The sequence below is a fragment of the Mustela lutreola genome, chromosome 6, assembly GCF_030435805.1.
Source record: "Mustela lutreola isolate mMusLut2 chromosome 6, mMusLut2.pri, whole genome shotgun sequence".
NCBI classification, from domain to species: Eukaryota; Metazoa; Chordata; class Mammalia; order Carnivora; family Mustelidae; genus Mustela; species Mustela lutreola.
The window spans coordinates 71,978,933-71,995,540 of NC_081295.1; the positions used below are offsets into that span (position 1 = coordinate 71,978,933).

At 35.1% G+C, this 16,608-nt stretch overlaps 1 protein-coding gene across 3 annotated transcripts in view; it reads right to left on the reverse strand.

Moving 5' to 3' along the window:
* LAMA2 (laminin subunit alpha 2) overlaps positions 1-16,608 on the reverse strand; it is a 645,363-nt gene that overhangs the window by 373,612 nt on the left and 255,143 nt on the right. For all 3 annotated transcript variants that reach the window (XM_059177585.1, XM_059177583.1, XM_059177584.1), the window contains exons 8-9: positions 6,482-6,660; positions 1,532-1,631 (exon numbers count right to left, since the gene is read on the reverse strand). In XM_059177585.1, the coding sequence (XP_059033568.1) occupies positions 1,532-1,631; positions 6,482-6,660 (279 nt within the window). The remainder of the gene's footprint in view (positions 1-1,531; positions 1,632-6,481; positions 6,661-16,608) is intronic.

Below are 16,608 nucleotides of genomic sequence, written 5' to 3' on the forward strand. Positions count from 1 at the left end.
AAGATGTGTTTTTCCAGAACTTAATAGGAGAAATGGCCCAATTTGGTTAAATTTGAAAATGAGATCGGGGGATGAATAAATTGAAGAGGATACTATTGTTATTTATTTTATTCTCTTCCCTACTGTTAAAATTTGTTTTTACTATGTATGGTTTTTATAATAATTGAAAAATATTTATACACAAAAATCCTCACTAAAACATTGGTTACAATAAACAAAATAAGAAACAATCTATATAGCTATATAAAGTTGAGTGGGTAAATAAATTATGGTATGTCCACATAATGATGATTCAGGTGTTAAAACCAGATTTCAGAAAAACACTCAATAGTTTGGGGAAAAACTCATGTGAAATTAGCATAAACATGTTAATAAGAGTATTTATAATGAATTACCACTGCATTGTATGCTTATTTTTCTACCTTTCAATATTTTATCAGGATTTCGGAAAATAATATACTTCTTTACAAAGTAAAAAAAGTAAAAAAAAAAAAGTACAGAAAAAAGTTAAAAGATATTACTGAAAATAACATGATTTAGTTGTTACTACAAAAAGATAAGGAGCTATAAAATGAAAAACGACCTTAATAATTCACCATTTGAGATTTAAAATAATCAGAGTTTTAATCTTTTAAGATTTAAGACTGTAGGGCTTAGGTTGATAATCTTATCATTTTATAAAGAAAGCAGGTAAGCTACACCATGCCAAAGAAACATTGCCAGTGTTTTAACTGGGAAGCCACTGGAGGAAAAACCCTATATTGTAACCATGATTTATTTTAGTTTTTCCCAAGAGAAGAATCCACTCTTAGCGATATAAAAAAACTGTTTCAGATATGTCCTAATGTTCTACTTAACTTTGGCAAGCAACTCTCGTGGACATAGCTCCTTGACATTTTTTTATCAAGGAGTTATTTTGGCATTTGATTCTTCAATGTTTGGACTTCATCATGAGTTCAATCCTCAAAGAAAGTATTTGGCTTAAATTTCTATCAGCTTCTTTCCCTTCATTAACTTATGACAACTACCTATTTTTAGTCCTTTATGTACACGTTTTGCTTTCTGTACATGGACTACATCTCAGTGTATGAAGTCTGTTCTCTCCTCCCCTGCAACACACACATCCCTCAGTGAATGCTGTCTCTTCACACTAGAAACCACAGAAACTACAATAAACAATTCAATAAATAACAAGATGCTAAAAAACTACATATATCACAGATTTCTGATTAATCAGAAGATAGATAAGCATAGCTATATAAATATGTATATATGAATATACACACATATGCTTATAATGCAAAATAAATTATTCAACTCTTTTTGCTTTTAGAGCATAATTAATTGTAATTAATTTACAGAAAAATAATTATTGAGATGAATAAAAAACTGCTTCCTGGAGGGAACATTGATAGAAATGAGAATAAAATTATTAAGTAAAATTTACTGTAAAATATTACCCTAAAAATAATCATATCTGGCTTTTCATTGTCCTTTTATCAGAACAACAGTTCTTTGTTCTTGCTCTTACCTCGTCGCACGTGTTTTTCATCCTTCACACAGACTTCATTTAAGGAACCAATTGGATCACAATGGCATGGCTGGCATGGTCTTGGATAATTTGGAGATACCTAACAAGAATAGTAAAGGGCTCTTAGTCAAATGTAATAAAAACACAAGTATTTTTTAATTTGGCAAACTTTTAAGGACAAAATAAATTTAATAATACATAATAATAAATTATATGGAGAAAACAGTATAGGAAATTATCTTCAATATATATTTGCAATTTCTAAAATCCCTTCTTCTAAATAGAGCCACCAACCTAAAACAGATAGTAAAATACACTTGTATTTATTTGCTACCTATATTCAGGAATTATCAAGATTCGGCCATGTGAGGTTCATGATTTTTCGTTCTTTGCTGAATTTTAAAGAAAACTTCAGATAGAGTACTTTAATCCTTAGACATTTCAGGATGCATCTTTTTTTTTATAATCATGGTATCATTATAATAAACAAAAAAATTTTGATAGTCTCTAATATATATATTCCTTAACAAAATCCTTCTGATTGTTTTTTGTGTATGTTTTTCTTTTCTTATACCACAGTTCAAAATTAGTAATTTCCCCAAATTTACTTTTTAGGAAGTTTGTTCATGTTGATTATGATGTGACTGACTAAACAGAAATTTAGTGCTGAAAAAAAAGATAATATTAAGTAGGGAAATTAACCATTTGGCTTCCTGAGAGGCAGCGTCAGCCAAGGGCACACAATGTACCGTCTCCACAATTAGAAAAATGTGAGCTCGTATCTCAGTGTGGGTGCTGACTACATGGCCTCATTTAACTTCTCTACTTCCTTGTGATATGAAGATATCAGTAAAAACAATAGTAACATTCTTAAGCTAAAATTAAAAGGAAGAACAAATAAATGTTCTGATAAGATTCCTCAGATTTATTATTCAAGACAACTAATTTTAATGCTAAAATATTTTAATTAAACAAACCTAGACTGTGAAAATATGCTGTAATTACAACACTTGGTTTCTAGACGCAATAGGGTAAGAAGGAAAAAAAAAAAGCATTTGCCTAGGGTATACCTAAATACTGTGCACATGCTCTCTCTCTGTCTCTCTCTACATATAAATAAGTCTATTCACATAAATATATATACTTACCCCATAAAACGTAGCCAGACATATGTATATATCTATGCTTAATTTAGAAATGGAAACTTGTTTACTAATATAAATCAAAGTGTTATAACTGGAGTTATTTACGTTTCTGATAGAATATCAATCAACTATATTCATAGATCAGTTTTAAAATCATCATTTTAAAGATACATTTATTCATTCCCCATTATGAAGTAAGAACTGCACAAAGCACAGATAGGTAATGCCTGGTGTCTGCTTTAAATAAGCATACAGGAATAACAAGCTTGGAAGACACTAATTAAGTAGAATGTGCATGATAAAACAGACATACAAACAGAGCATTAGGGCACAATAACACAACACAAGGAAGTCAACAATGTTTCACAGAAGTGACATTTAGACTGAAGCTTGAAGTATGAGTAACAGTTTCAGAGTAAGGATGGCAGAAGGGCTCTCCCACTAGAAAAAAAAAAAAAAAAAAAACACTAAGACATGAAAACAAAAAATGAAAAAAAGAAAAACCCTCTGTGGGTTAAAGAAAAAAATTCTTTTCAATGAAACCTTGGCTGTAATAAATATGATTTATGATTCCAGTGATAAGCTTGGGTAAATCAAAGTCCCCTAATTGATTATCTCTCTTTGTGGTAATTGGGGAAACTTGCCAGATTGCTGACCAGGAAACCTTCTAACATGAGATCCTATAAATATATCAACTTTGCACATGATTTTTAAATTTATTAAAATAATTTTATTAAATTTTTATTAAAATAATTTAGATTACTCAAAATAAACAATGCATTATATATATTTGATTTAAATATTAAGTATATGGATTTAGTAAGTAAATCTTAAATCAAATTTCAGAACAATAAATTTCAAAATATTATAGAGATATTATTTATCTGAAAACCTCAATGCAAAAAATTTTTCTTTTTTTATCTTTAAGAATGAAATGGACTTTTGGGGCCCTTGGGAGGCTCAGTCGGTTGAACGTCCAACTCTTGATTTCAGGTCAGGTCATGATATCATCAGTCTTGTGTTGGCTCCATGCTCAGTGGGGAGTCTGCTTCTCTCATATTCCCTCTGCCCCTTCTTCTGCTCAGGAGCTCTATCTTTCTCTCAAATAAATAAATAAAACTTAAAAAAAAAAAAAGAAATGGACTTCTACCCAAATATTTGGCACTTGAGTGATTTAAATTTTTAACATATAGTGTAGCAAAATTATTTTTATAAGTATTAAAACCCCATAATTTAGGCTCCAATTCACTTAATTTCTTGTAATAAAAATATGAAGTCTCCAGGTTTGATCATGGCAGAGTTTTGTATGGTCTAATCTACTCTCAGATAACAATTATTAATTCTGGATAAAATAATGGAAGTAAAATATTTAAGGGCCTGGAATATTAATCAAAAGCAGGCAGAACCTAGACAAATTTGAGTTTGAAAAAAAAAAATTAGTTGAGATCTATGTTCAAAGATGGGAAGCACCAGAATCTGTATATCAAAACCCTTCAAATGCTTAACTGATCCCTTAATCTTACATCCATTCAGTAGACTCCAAATAATACAGCGAAAAGTAACAGCTGGAAAGCTCAATGATGAAGTAGAGTTTTCCCGTCTGTATCCCATAAATCAAACAGAGATTGGAGTTGTCTACCAAGTTAGCCAATATTAGACAACCACCTTGAGTTTACTGTTAATCTGTCCTAATACAGCGTAAAGCAAGCCTCTAAATAATCTAGCGTAAAGCTACTAGGACAAATAAAGGAACTCAGGTATGGGATATAACATCAATATTTGAAAATCTTGATAATAATAACATTAAACAATTTTAAAATTATTTTTTATAATACACTGAGAACTAACAAAAGACATGCAAGATCTCTGTACTAAAAACACTGCTTTGAATATTTAAAGGACATATAAATAATCGGAGAGACATACTATGCTCATTGATTACAAGACTCAATATTAGTGTTCTCTCCATACTTGAATTTAAATTCTATATAAGACTCTCAACTAATATTTCTGTCATTGATTTGTACATGAATATAAAAAGAAATTGTGATCCGAAATAATCTTCAAAAGGAAGACTAAAGTTAGTGTATTTATGTTTCTGAATTCAAGACTTATTCAAGGTAAATCAGTCAAGATACCATGCTATTAATACAAGGATGGACAAACATGGGACATAGATCTGTCATGGGACAGATCTAGGGCTCCAGAAACTGACCCACGTGATCAAACCACATGATTTGCAACAAATGCCACAAAACAATTTATTTATTTCTCAAGATTTTACTTATTTATTTGAGAGAGCAAGTGAGCACAGGTGCCCTGCCTCAAAGCAATTTAAAGGAGAAAAAGAATATAAAATCTTTTAAAATAAACAAACAAATAAATAAAAATGAAATCTTAAATAAATAAATGAATGACTAAGTAAATAAAATCTTAAAAAAAAAAAAAAAAGGCAGGAGGATGCCTGGGTGACTCAGTGGGTTAAGTGTCTGCCTTCAGCTCAGGTCATGATCCCAGGACCCTGGAATAGAGTCCTGCATTAGTCTCTTAGCCCAATGGGAGCCTGCTTCTTCCCCTGCTTGTTCTCTCTGTCTCAGAAATAAAGAAAGAAGAATAAAAGAAAGAAAGAAATGGAGAGAGAGAGAGAGAAGGAGAGAGAGGGAAGGAAGGGAGGGAGGAAAAGAAAGAGGAAAACAAAGAACTTAAAAAATGGTTCTGGAACAACATTAACCATGTAGATCTTAATCACTGTTTTATACCACATCCAAAGATCTACTTGAGATGGGGCATAGATCTGAAAGCTAAAATTATAATGTTTCTGGAATAAAAAAAAATACTTTGGATTGAAGGGAAAGTTCATAAGACAAGATATAAGAATAGACAATAAGCACTTAACAGGAAATTACATGCAAAATGGGATCAGCTGTAAGGTTATAATAGAAGATCTGTGGTAGCACCAAGCATTGATGGGAATGACTTAATGATTGCCAAATACCCACTCGCCACACGTGTTGTACCCACTAGAATTGCTAACAAAAAAGACAGTCCAATACCAAATATCAGAAATTATATGGAAGAACTGGAACTCACACATTTTTGGTGAATAGGTAAAATACTGTTACTAATTTGGCAAAATGTTGGCAGTTTCTTATAAAGTCATATAAAGATATATTAATATCCTATAAAACAAGTATTCTATCCCTAGATAGTTATGCAAGCAAGGTAAGTAAAACTTGACCACAAACATGCTTAAATAAAATATATCTTTCTGTGGTCATATTTTATTTAATATAAGCAGTGTTTTATAGGAGCTAGCCAGAAACTGAAAATGACACAAATACCTACCAACAGAATGGATTAAAAATTGTAGTACATTCACGCAAATGAATAATAAGCTCAGTACTATTTAAAAAAAAAAAAAAAAGAACTACAGATGCACCCACTATGGATAACTCTTTAAATGTTATACTGAGTGAAAGAAAGAAAACAAAATTGTATTCATTTTATGATTTCATTTTTATGAAATTCACTAAGAGGCAAAACTAATTGAACGTTATAACAATCAGCTTGCCAAGGGGTGAGGATTGACAGGAATGGGGCACAACAGAACTTTCTAGAGAGATAGAAATGTTTTACTCCACATCCTCAAAGATTTATCCAGTTTCCATTCTGAAACATTCCTAGTCACCTCTCAGATTTGCAGTCAAACTGTTAAGAAAAGCTTTCAAAATTATTTTTCTATATAATACATCTCTATATGAAAAGGCCAAAAATAACACTTTGTGAAAGAAAAAGCATACTTTACCCCTTTGGGTCTGAAGAAACCATCAATGCATGTCTCACAGTTTATACCAGCAGTGTTTTGAGTGCAGTTAATACACACACCCCCTCCAATGTACTTTCCATGTATATTTAAACTCAGATTTCTTCTGGCAACATTTTCATCATAGTAGCATTCTTCAGCTTTCCCATGACAATTGCATGCTGCATTAGGGAAAAATAAATTCATAAACATTAATTTCAGTTTCATATTTACTGAAAAATCATTTTCTGTTATATAACATTTTTATATTCTATGAGAAATTATGTTGCATTAGTGTGTATATATATATATATATATATATATATATATATATATATATATTACAAAAGTATCCAGAAAGTATTTGGGTTTATTGAATGTATTGATAAATTCATGCCTTTTAATAGAACTTGAGATAATTAAAACCTATAAATTGAGCTGAATCATATGAAATTGCCAATATTTGATTGACTTTATCTTAAAAAACTGAAATTCCTCATGGTTCACCCAGTAATTTCCTATTATAACAAATAAGAAATTATTGACCTATGGAACTGAATGATTAAAATCCAGGTAATCTGCAATGGGTAATTATTATATGTGAATTTCAGTGTTAGATCCTATGGGTAAAAAAGGACACTTAAGACACATTTGCTTTTTTACACTTCTGATAATAACTAAAACTTGGGATTTTTTTTTTTTTATATTCTACATTCTGTTTTAAGTCTTTTATATCTATTGCCATAGATTTTAATTCTCAAAATAGCTTTCTCAGTTAGGGGCTCATATTCACCTCTTTTCATCTACTAGGGACGGAGACAGAAGTGAACTAATTATAGAAGGTAACCAAATCAGTCTTGCCAACCTCACTCTGAATTCAGGCTCCTGAGTCTACAGGGCTAACACTGGCAAATTCCTTCAAGTTCTATCTGATAAGAGAGATGAACTCTATCATAAGTGCCAAGGAACCAGGGCAAAATGAGAGCCAGTTTGCTTAGTGCCTGAGATCCCACTGTGTAGCACCAGTCATGGCTATCCGGTACTTAGTCATGTGATATAGGGAACTTCTTAATTTCACTAAGGCTCCGTTTCCAGAAACATGCAGAGGCCAACAGTAATTACCAGATTGGAATATTTAAAAGCATTAAGTGAGAAAATGCCTGTAGAATCATTAACACAATGCCTTGTAAATAAGTTCTTAATTGATTTTTCCAATACCCTTCCCCCTTGATCCTTCTTGTCTTCCAATCCCCTTCTCTTCTTCCTCCTTCTCTGTTTCATGTCATATTATAAGAGTTCAGAGATGTGAAAAAATTATCCCCCCAGAAGGAATTGGGTAAGGCTTTAAAATAAATGGGTAAAATTTATTTTAGGATGGGTACTAGGGAAAAAGATATGTAGACTCTCCTTCCACAGATGCTGAGTTTCTCAGGTGTTCTTACATGACTTCCACATACATGTGTGGAGGGGCGCATGTGTATATACAGATTTATGTGTGGGGCACATAGCTTAGTCTCTCCCACCCCACAAAGGGAAACATTTGTAAACTGTTCTGAACTATTCCCAAATTTTAGTAATAGTAAAAAGTATAGCTCTTTCTCTATTAGCATGTTTCCTCCATGGCTACACAGGGTAGTTCTTGAATGGGGTGTTTAATACCCTCTTAATGGGTAATTATATTGTTTCCAGATTCCTCTTTTACAAGTAACACTGAGTAGGTAATAGGAGCCCAAGGAGGTGGGGGAGGACTGGGGGTTCTAATGTCATACCGATTCCCATTTGCCAGCTGTGCGACTCTGAGAAGAAAATTTAAATCCTGGTGTCATTTTTTTTTTTTTAAGATTTATTTATTTATTTGACAGAGAGAAAGAGAGAGAGCACAAGCAGGGGGAGTGGCAGGCAAAGGGAGAGGGAGAAATAGGCTCCCCCCTGGGTAAAGAGCCCAACATGCAGAGTGCCCAACATGCGGCTCAATCCCAGAATCTGGGATCATGACCTGAGCCAAAGGCAGAGACTTAACCCACTGAGCCACCCAGGTGCCCCACTTGGTGACATTTTTATGCTTCCATTTTCTGGATGTTGTGAGAGCGCAAACACCCAGTGGAATGGCTGGCGCACAGGAAATAGTCCTGCTACTATACAACCACATCTCTAGGCTAAATTCCTACAAGTGTAATTTCAAGTCAAATTTCAACTTCAATTAACTTGAAAAATTTCCCTCCAAAAATGTGATGTCAGATTACTTTCCTTCCAACAGATATGATAAAAATTCAACCGTAGCCTCACCAACACTATGTATTATCAACCCTCTTTATTTGTTCCTGGACATAGTAAGCATTCAGGTATTTGTTAAGTGAATGAATGATAACTTTTGCCAAATTGAAAAGAGTATTTTCATTGTTTTATTTGGTACTTCTTTTATTATGAGTAAGTGTGAGAATCTCTTTAGATGGTTTTAAATCTTTTCTTTTCCTGTTTGAATCCTTGCTCATTTTTAACCGGTTTATTGAATTCTCTCTCTCTTTTTTTAATTCTTTCTTATTGCTATAGAAGACATCTTAATATAGTAAGAATACTATCTCCTTGTCTTGTTTGTAGCAAATACTTTCCCTGGTCTAAAAATCCTAAATCTAAACTTTGGTTTAGAATATAGGATTCTTGCTATACTGATGGAAAGTTTTCAAACTTTCTTCTAGGGAACCTATAGTCATAAATATAAATCTCTAGGTATTATAAGCAGTTTTATACCTTTAGGACAATAACAAGAATTCTTACAAATCCTGTTGTAAAAATATATTGCAAGAAACAGACAAGATTTCTGCTTCCAGTGTAAGTAAAGGGAAATATAGAGGAATGCAAATTGATTCACACATTATGTAGATTTAGTATTTATAACTGTGAGCTAAGTAGGTAAAACACGGATGCTTGGGGAGCCCTGCTTTTCAAATTCCATGCCAGGGCCCTCTGCCTACAGCTCCCATGGATCTTTTAAAGGCACTGCACCTGCAAAGTTCCCTATGTATAGCCTTAGAGAACACGGATGGTTCCCAGTCACAAAGAGCAATTTTCCACTCTGCCATCAGCAGTTTGCTATTTCACAGAATAACTAAGACACATGATAGAAATGGTCTTTAGTATAGGCTTAGCAAGGGAAGAAATATTCTTTGCTTTTTAGAGATATATCCTGCCTTAAGTAAGCCAAATTGATGAAAATCCAAATTAAACTCAAATGAATTAGTAGGTAATTATTCATTTCATAGAAGGATTTGTCATGTTACAGAAGGGGTTTTCTACATCTTAAGGTGATTGGAACACAATTCAACTTGGAAAAGAAAATTTTCATATAAGCTTTTAGGAATGTATACATTGCCAAAAACATGATATTTATGCAAGGTTCTATGGTTTGGATTCTTGTGTCCCATTTGTGGACAAAAAGAAAAACTTTTTTTTTTTTTTTTAATTTGGAAATACCGCCTTCCATCTGTTCAATGAGAAAAGATGATTGTTTCATAATTCCACTATTTAAAATTATATATATAGTAATTAGTGGTGATGTGCTTTTGTATTGCTTTACCCATCCCTATTCCTCACAAATTTAAGCTAAACTTTTTGTTTCCTTGTGTAAACACACATACATAAGTGGAGTATACTAAAGGATTTTGCAGATCACTTTACAAAATTAAAACTGTGTGGGAGAATGTCAGGGGCAAAAGGAAGAACCCCTGCCCTCAAATGCTACTCCCATTTGTGATTGCTGATATTCATCAGAAGAAGAGAAATATAATTAAATTCAAAGAAGTCTGAGAACATGAGTGGCATTGCACTTAAGTTCACTCTTAGGAATGAATGTCTGCTTTCACTGGGAGCAGCTTTGGAGAACCTGAAGGATGGTCAGGAATGGGGTAGGGGATATGCAAAGAAAACAAAAGCTGGGACTCTGGATGCCCCTTTTACCACAGTGGGGGGTGGTGGCCCATTTCTACAGCTATAACTCAGTAACCATGGGTGATTTCTAACAAAACATCTTCACAACCAGGCAGACACAAATCAAAAGGCAAAAAAAAAAAAAAAAAAAAAAAGGGAACACCTGGGTGGCTCAGTTGGTTAAGTACCATCTCTTGGTTTTGGCTCAGGTCATGATCTCAAGGTTGTGAGATGGAGCCCTGAATCAGGTTCAGTGCCCAGCACGAAGTCTCCTTGCAATTCTCTCTCTCCCTCTGCCCCTCCCCATCTCTAAAATAAGTAAGTAAATCTTTTCTATAAAAGGGCAAAAAAGGTGAGTACAGAAAATGGAGGGACTCAAGACATTGATAGTATATTAGTATATGCAGAATCTAAAAAATTCAAAAGAAAATATTTTATGATTGGGGGGATTTTATGATGAATGTTTCCTATAATTCAATAGTTTTAAGAACCTACCATATCTGACACAGGATACATGATAAAATTCTTTTAAATAATATAAAAAGTTGGTATTAGGTTAAAATGTCTACCAAGCCTGTTTGGGGGCAATATATACTTATGAAAGTAAAAAAAAAATGTAGCTAGGACTCAATAAAATATTAATATTTGAATTCAACTGAATTGGGCATCGTGGTTATTTTGATGTACAGCTCAGCACAAGTCTTTGTTTTTAGGTCTCATATTGGCCTGAGCAGATCTCCAGAACGCAGGTGTCTCTAGCATACATATCACCACGTTCGGCCAGTTGACAATTTTAGGCTACAAAGTCATCTGCTATACTTCTTGAGTATTTCCCTTCTGAAAAAACTGGACATATGCAATTGTCTTCAAAAGTGCTAACATTCAAGTGTGAATGAGTGTTTGTTGACATGTGTTTTCACAGCCAGTTGTTTTACTGTATTTCATCACTGGCTTTTTTTCTTGGTTGTCACCATCCCATAATTGCTACAGCCTAGTTTATGCTAATGATTATCATTGGTGTCATTTCTAATATTAGTATCTTATATTATTATTAATGAGAAATCGTACATTTAAAATATTAATTGTTATTATTAAAATAAATATTTTTCTATAAATTTGATTTTTTGCCTTCTCTGTTACCTTCTAGTCTCATATTCTTCCCAGCTAATGGGAAGACTTTAATAAGTATAATTTATCAGTATACTTTAATAAGTATAACTAATGAATCAGAGTGTTTTGGTTTTGTCTTTTAGGTAATGATATAGTTCTAGTTGGAAAGGTGTAATCTCTCCCCTCTGTTTCTTCCTCCGTTAGATGATTGATATGCTAGAGCTGTTTAATAGGGAACGAGCTACAAAGGGAGAAGGCAGAAGAATCTGGAGCTCTGCTGGTTTCAGAACCATTTTACAAACATATAAATGTATTAGAAAATTTGGGGCGCCTGGGTGACTCAGTGGGTTAAGCCTCTGCCTTCGGCTTGGGTCGTGGTCCCGGGGTCCTGGGATCGAGCCCTGCATTGGGCTATCTGCTTGGTGGGAAGCCTGCTTACTCCTCTCTCTCTGACTGCCTCTCTGTCTACTTGTGATCTCCATCTGTCAAATAAATAAAATCTTTAAAAAAAAAAAGAAAATTAGTCTCTATATAGTGTAGGTTTTGTTTATTTGCATTTCTAGTGGAGTGTGTGTATGTGAGTACATAGTTGATCCTTAAACAACATGGATTTTTGAGCTGTGTGGATCTACGTATACACAGACTTTTCTCAATAAATATATTGGAAAAATTGGGGGGGATTTTTGACCATTTAAAAAACTTAAAAATGCGGAGGAGGAGTCAAGATGGCGGAGAAGTAGCAGGCTGAGACTACATCAGCTAGCAGGAGATCAACTAGATACCTTATCTAAAGAGTGCAAACACCTGCAAATCCATCAGCAGATTGAAGAGAAGAAGAACAGCAATTCTGGAAACAGAAAAACAACCACTTTCTGAAAGGTAGGACCGGCGGAGAAGTGAATCCAAAGTGAAGGGAAGATAGACCCCGGGGGGAGGGGCCGGCTCCCGGCAAGCGGCGGAGCAATGGAGCACAAAATCAGGACTTTTAAAAGTCTGTTCCGCTGAGGGACATCACTCCAGAGGCTAAACCGGGGCGAACCCCACGTGGGGTCAGCGTGGTCTCAGGTCCCGCAGGGTCACAGAAGGATCGGGGGTGTCTGAGTGTCGCAGAGCTTGCGGGTATTGGAACGGGAAAGCCGGCTACAGAGACAGAGCCGACAGTGAGCTCGCAGCTAAGGGTTACCTTGAACCGGTCGCAGGCTCGGTGAGCTCGGAGCACGACCGGAGGTCAGGGAGACGGGAGTTACTGGGAGCTGTTCACTGAGGGCGCACTGAGGAGTGGGGCCCTGGGCTCTGGGCTCCTCCAGGCCAGAGACCAGGAGGCCGCCATTTGTATTCCTGTCCTCCAGAACTCTACAGAAAGCGCTCAGGGAACAAAAGCTCCTGAAAGCAAACCCAAGCGGATTACTCAGTCCGGCCCCTGGTAAGGGCGATGCAATTCTGCCTGGGGCAAAGACACTTGAGAATCACTACACCAGGCCCTCCCCCAGAAGATTAACAAGAAATCCAGCCAAGACCAAGTTCACCTATCAAGGAGTGCAGTTTCAATACCAAGGAAAGAAACAGAATTCCAGAGGAGGAGAAAGCAAAACACAGATTTCATGGCTTTCTCCTTGTGATTTACTTTTTTTTTTTTTTTCCTGTGATTTTTTTAGTCTTGCAGTTAATTTAATTTTTTTTCCTTTTTTTCTCTTCTTCTGCTAAAATTTTTTTTAACTCTTACCCCTTTCTTTTTCTAACGTTTTTAACTAGTTTATCTAATATATATATTTTTTCCTTTTTATATCTTTCTTTATTCGTTTTATTTTTTTAAATTCTTTTATTTTATTTATTTTTCTTTTTTTAAAAATTCTTCCTTTTTGAACCTCTTTTTATCCCCTTTCTCCCCCCTCACAATTTGGGATCTCTTCTGTTTGGTTAAAGCATATTTTCCTGGGGTTGTTGCCACCCTTTTAGTATTTTACTTGCTCCTTCATATACTCTTATCTGGACAAAATGACAAGACGGAAAAATTCAACACAAAAAAAAGAACAAGAGGCAGTACCGAAGGCTAGGCACCTAATCAATACAGACATTGGTAATATGTCAGATATAGAGTTCAGAATGACAATTCTCAAGGTTCTAGCCGGGCTTGAAAAAGGCATGTAAGATATTAGAGAAACCCTCTCAGGAGATATAAAAGCCCTTTCTGGAGAAATAAAAGAACTAAAGTCTAACAAAGTTGAAATCAAAAAAGCTATTAATGAGGTGCAATAAAAAATGGAGGCTCTCACTGCCAGGATAAATGAGGCAGAAGAAAGAATTAGTGATATAGAAGACCAAATGACAGAGAATAAAGAAGCTGAGCAAAAGAGGGACAAACAGCTACTGGACCACGAGGGGAGAATTCGAGAGATAAGTGACACCATAAGACGAAACAACATTGGAATAACTGGGATTCCAGAAGAAGAAGAAAGAGAGAGGGGAGCAGAAGGTATACTGGAGAGAATTATTGGGGAGAATTTCCCCAATATGACAAAGGGAACGAGAATCAAAATTCAGGAGGTTCAGAGAACGCCCCTCAAAATCAATAAGAATAGGCCCACACCCTGTCACCTAATAGTAAAATTTACAAGTCTCAGTGACAAAGAGAAAATCCTGAAAGCAGCCCGGGAAAAGAAGTCTGTAACATACAATGGTAAAAATATTAGATTGGCAGCTGACTTATCCACAGAGACCTGGCAGGCCAGAAAGAGCTGGCATGATATTTTCAGAGCACTAAACGAGAAAAACATGCAGCCAAGAATACTATATCCAGCTAGGCTATCATTGAAAATAGAAGGAGAGATTAAAAGCTTCCAGGACAAACAACAACTGAAAGAATTTGCAAATACCAAACCAGCTCTACAGGAAATATTGAAAGGGGTCCTCTAAGCAAAGAGAGAGCCTACAAGTGGTAGATCAGAAAGGAACAGAGACCATATACAGTAACAGTCACCTTACAGGCAATACAATGGCACTAAATTCATATCTCTCAATAGTTACCCTGAATGTGAATGGGCTAAATGCCCCTGTCAAAAGACACAGGGTATCAGAATGGATAAAAAAACAAAACCCATCTATATGTTGCCTCCAAGAAACTCATTTTAAGCCTGAAGACACCTCCAGATTTAAAGTGAGGGGATGGAAAAGAATTTACCACTAATGGACATCAGAAGAAAGCAGGAGTGGCAATCCTTATATCAGATCAATTAGATTTTAAGTCAAAGAGTATAATAAGAGATGAGGAAGGACACTATATCATACTCAAAGGGACTGTCCAACAAGAAGATCTAACAATTTTAAATATCTATGCCCCCAACGTGGGAGCAGCCAACTATATAAACCAATTAATAACAAAATCAAAGAAACACATCAACAATAATACAATAATAGTAGGGGACTTTAACACTCCCCTCACTGAAATGGACAGGTCATCCAAGCAAAAGATCAGCAAGGAAATAAAGGCCTTAAATGACACACTGGACCAGATGGACATCACAGATATATTCAGAATATTTCATCCCAAAGCAACAGAATACACATTCTTCTCTAGTGCACATGGAACATTCTCCAGAATAGATCACATCCTCGGTCCTAAATCAGGACTCAACCGGTATCAAAAGATTGGGATCATTCCCTGCATATTTTCAGACCACAATGCTCTGAAGCTAGAACTCAACCACAAGAGGAAGTTTGGAAAGAACCCAAATACATGGAGACTAAACAGCATCCTTCTAAAGAATAAATGGGTCAACCGGGAAATTAAAGAAGAATTGAAAAAAATCATGGAAACAAATGATAATGAAAATACAACAGTTCAAAATCTGTGGGACACAACAAAGGCAGTCCTGAGAGGAAAATATATAGCGGTACAAGCCTTTCTCAAGAAACAAGAAAGGTCTCAGGTACACAACCTAACCCTACATCTAAAGGAGCTGGAGAAAGAACAAGAAAGAAACCCTAAGCCCAGCAGAAGAAGAGAAATCATAAAGATCAGAGCAGAAATCAATGAAATAGAAACCAAAAAGACAATAGAGCAAATCAACGAAACTAAAAGCTGGTTCTTTGAAAGAATTAATAAAATTGATAAACCCCTGGCCCGACTTATCAAAAAGAAAAGAGAAAGGACCCAAATAAATAAAATCATGAATGAAAGAGGAGAGATCACAACTAACACCAAAGAAATACAAACTATTATAAGAACATACTATGAGCAACTCTACGCCAACAAATTTGACAATCTGGAAGAAATGGATGCATTCCTAGAAACATATAAACTACCACAACTGAACCAGGAAGAAGTAGAAAGCCTGAACAAACCCATAACCAGTAAGAAGATTGAAACAGTCATTAAAAATCTCCAAACAAACAAAAGCCCAGGGCCAGATGGCTTCCCGGGGGAATTCTACCAAACATTTAAAGAGGAACTAATTCCTATTCTCCTGAAACTGTTCCAAAAAATAGAAATGGAAGGAAAACTTCCAAACTCATTTTATGAGGCCGGCATCACCTTGATCCCAAAACCAGACAAGGATCCCATCAAAAAAGAGAGCTATAGACCAATATCCTTGATGAACACAGATGCGAAAATTCTCACCAAAATACTAGCCAATAGGATTCAACAGTACATTAAAAGGATTATTCACCACGACCAAGTGGGATTTATTCCAGGGCTGCAAGGCTGGTTCAACATCCGCAAATCAGTCAATGTGATACAACACATCAATAAAAGAAAGAACAAGAACCATATGATACTCTCAATAGATGCTTAAAAAGCATTTGACAAAGTTCAGCATCCCTTCCTGATCAAAACTCTTCAAAGTGTAGGGATAGAGGGAACATACCTCAATATCATCAAAGCCATCTATGAAAAACCCACTGCAAATATCATTCTCAATGGAGAAAAACTGAAAGCTTTTCCGCTAAGGTCAGGAACACGGCAGGGATGTCCATTATCACCACTGCTATTCAACATAGTACTAGAAGTCCTAGCCTCAGCAATCAGACAACAAAAGGAAATTAAAGGCATCCAAATCGGCAAAGAAGTCAAATTATCACTCTTTGCAGATGATATG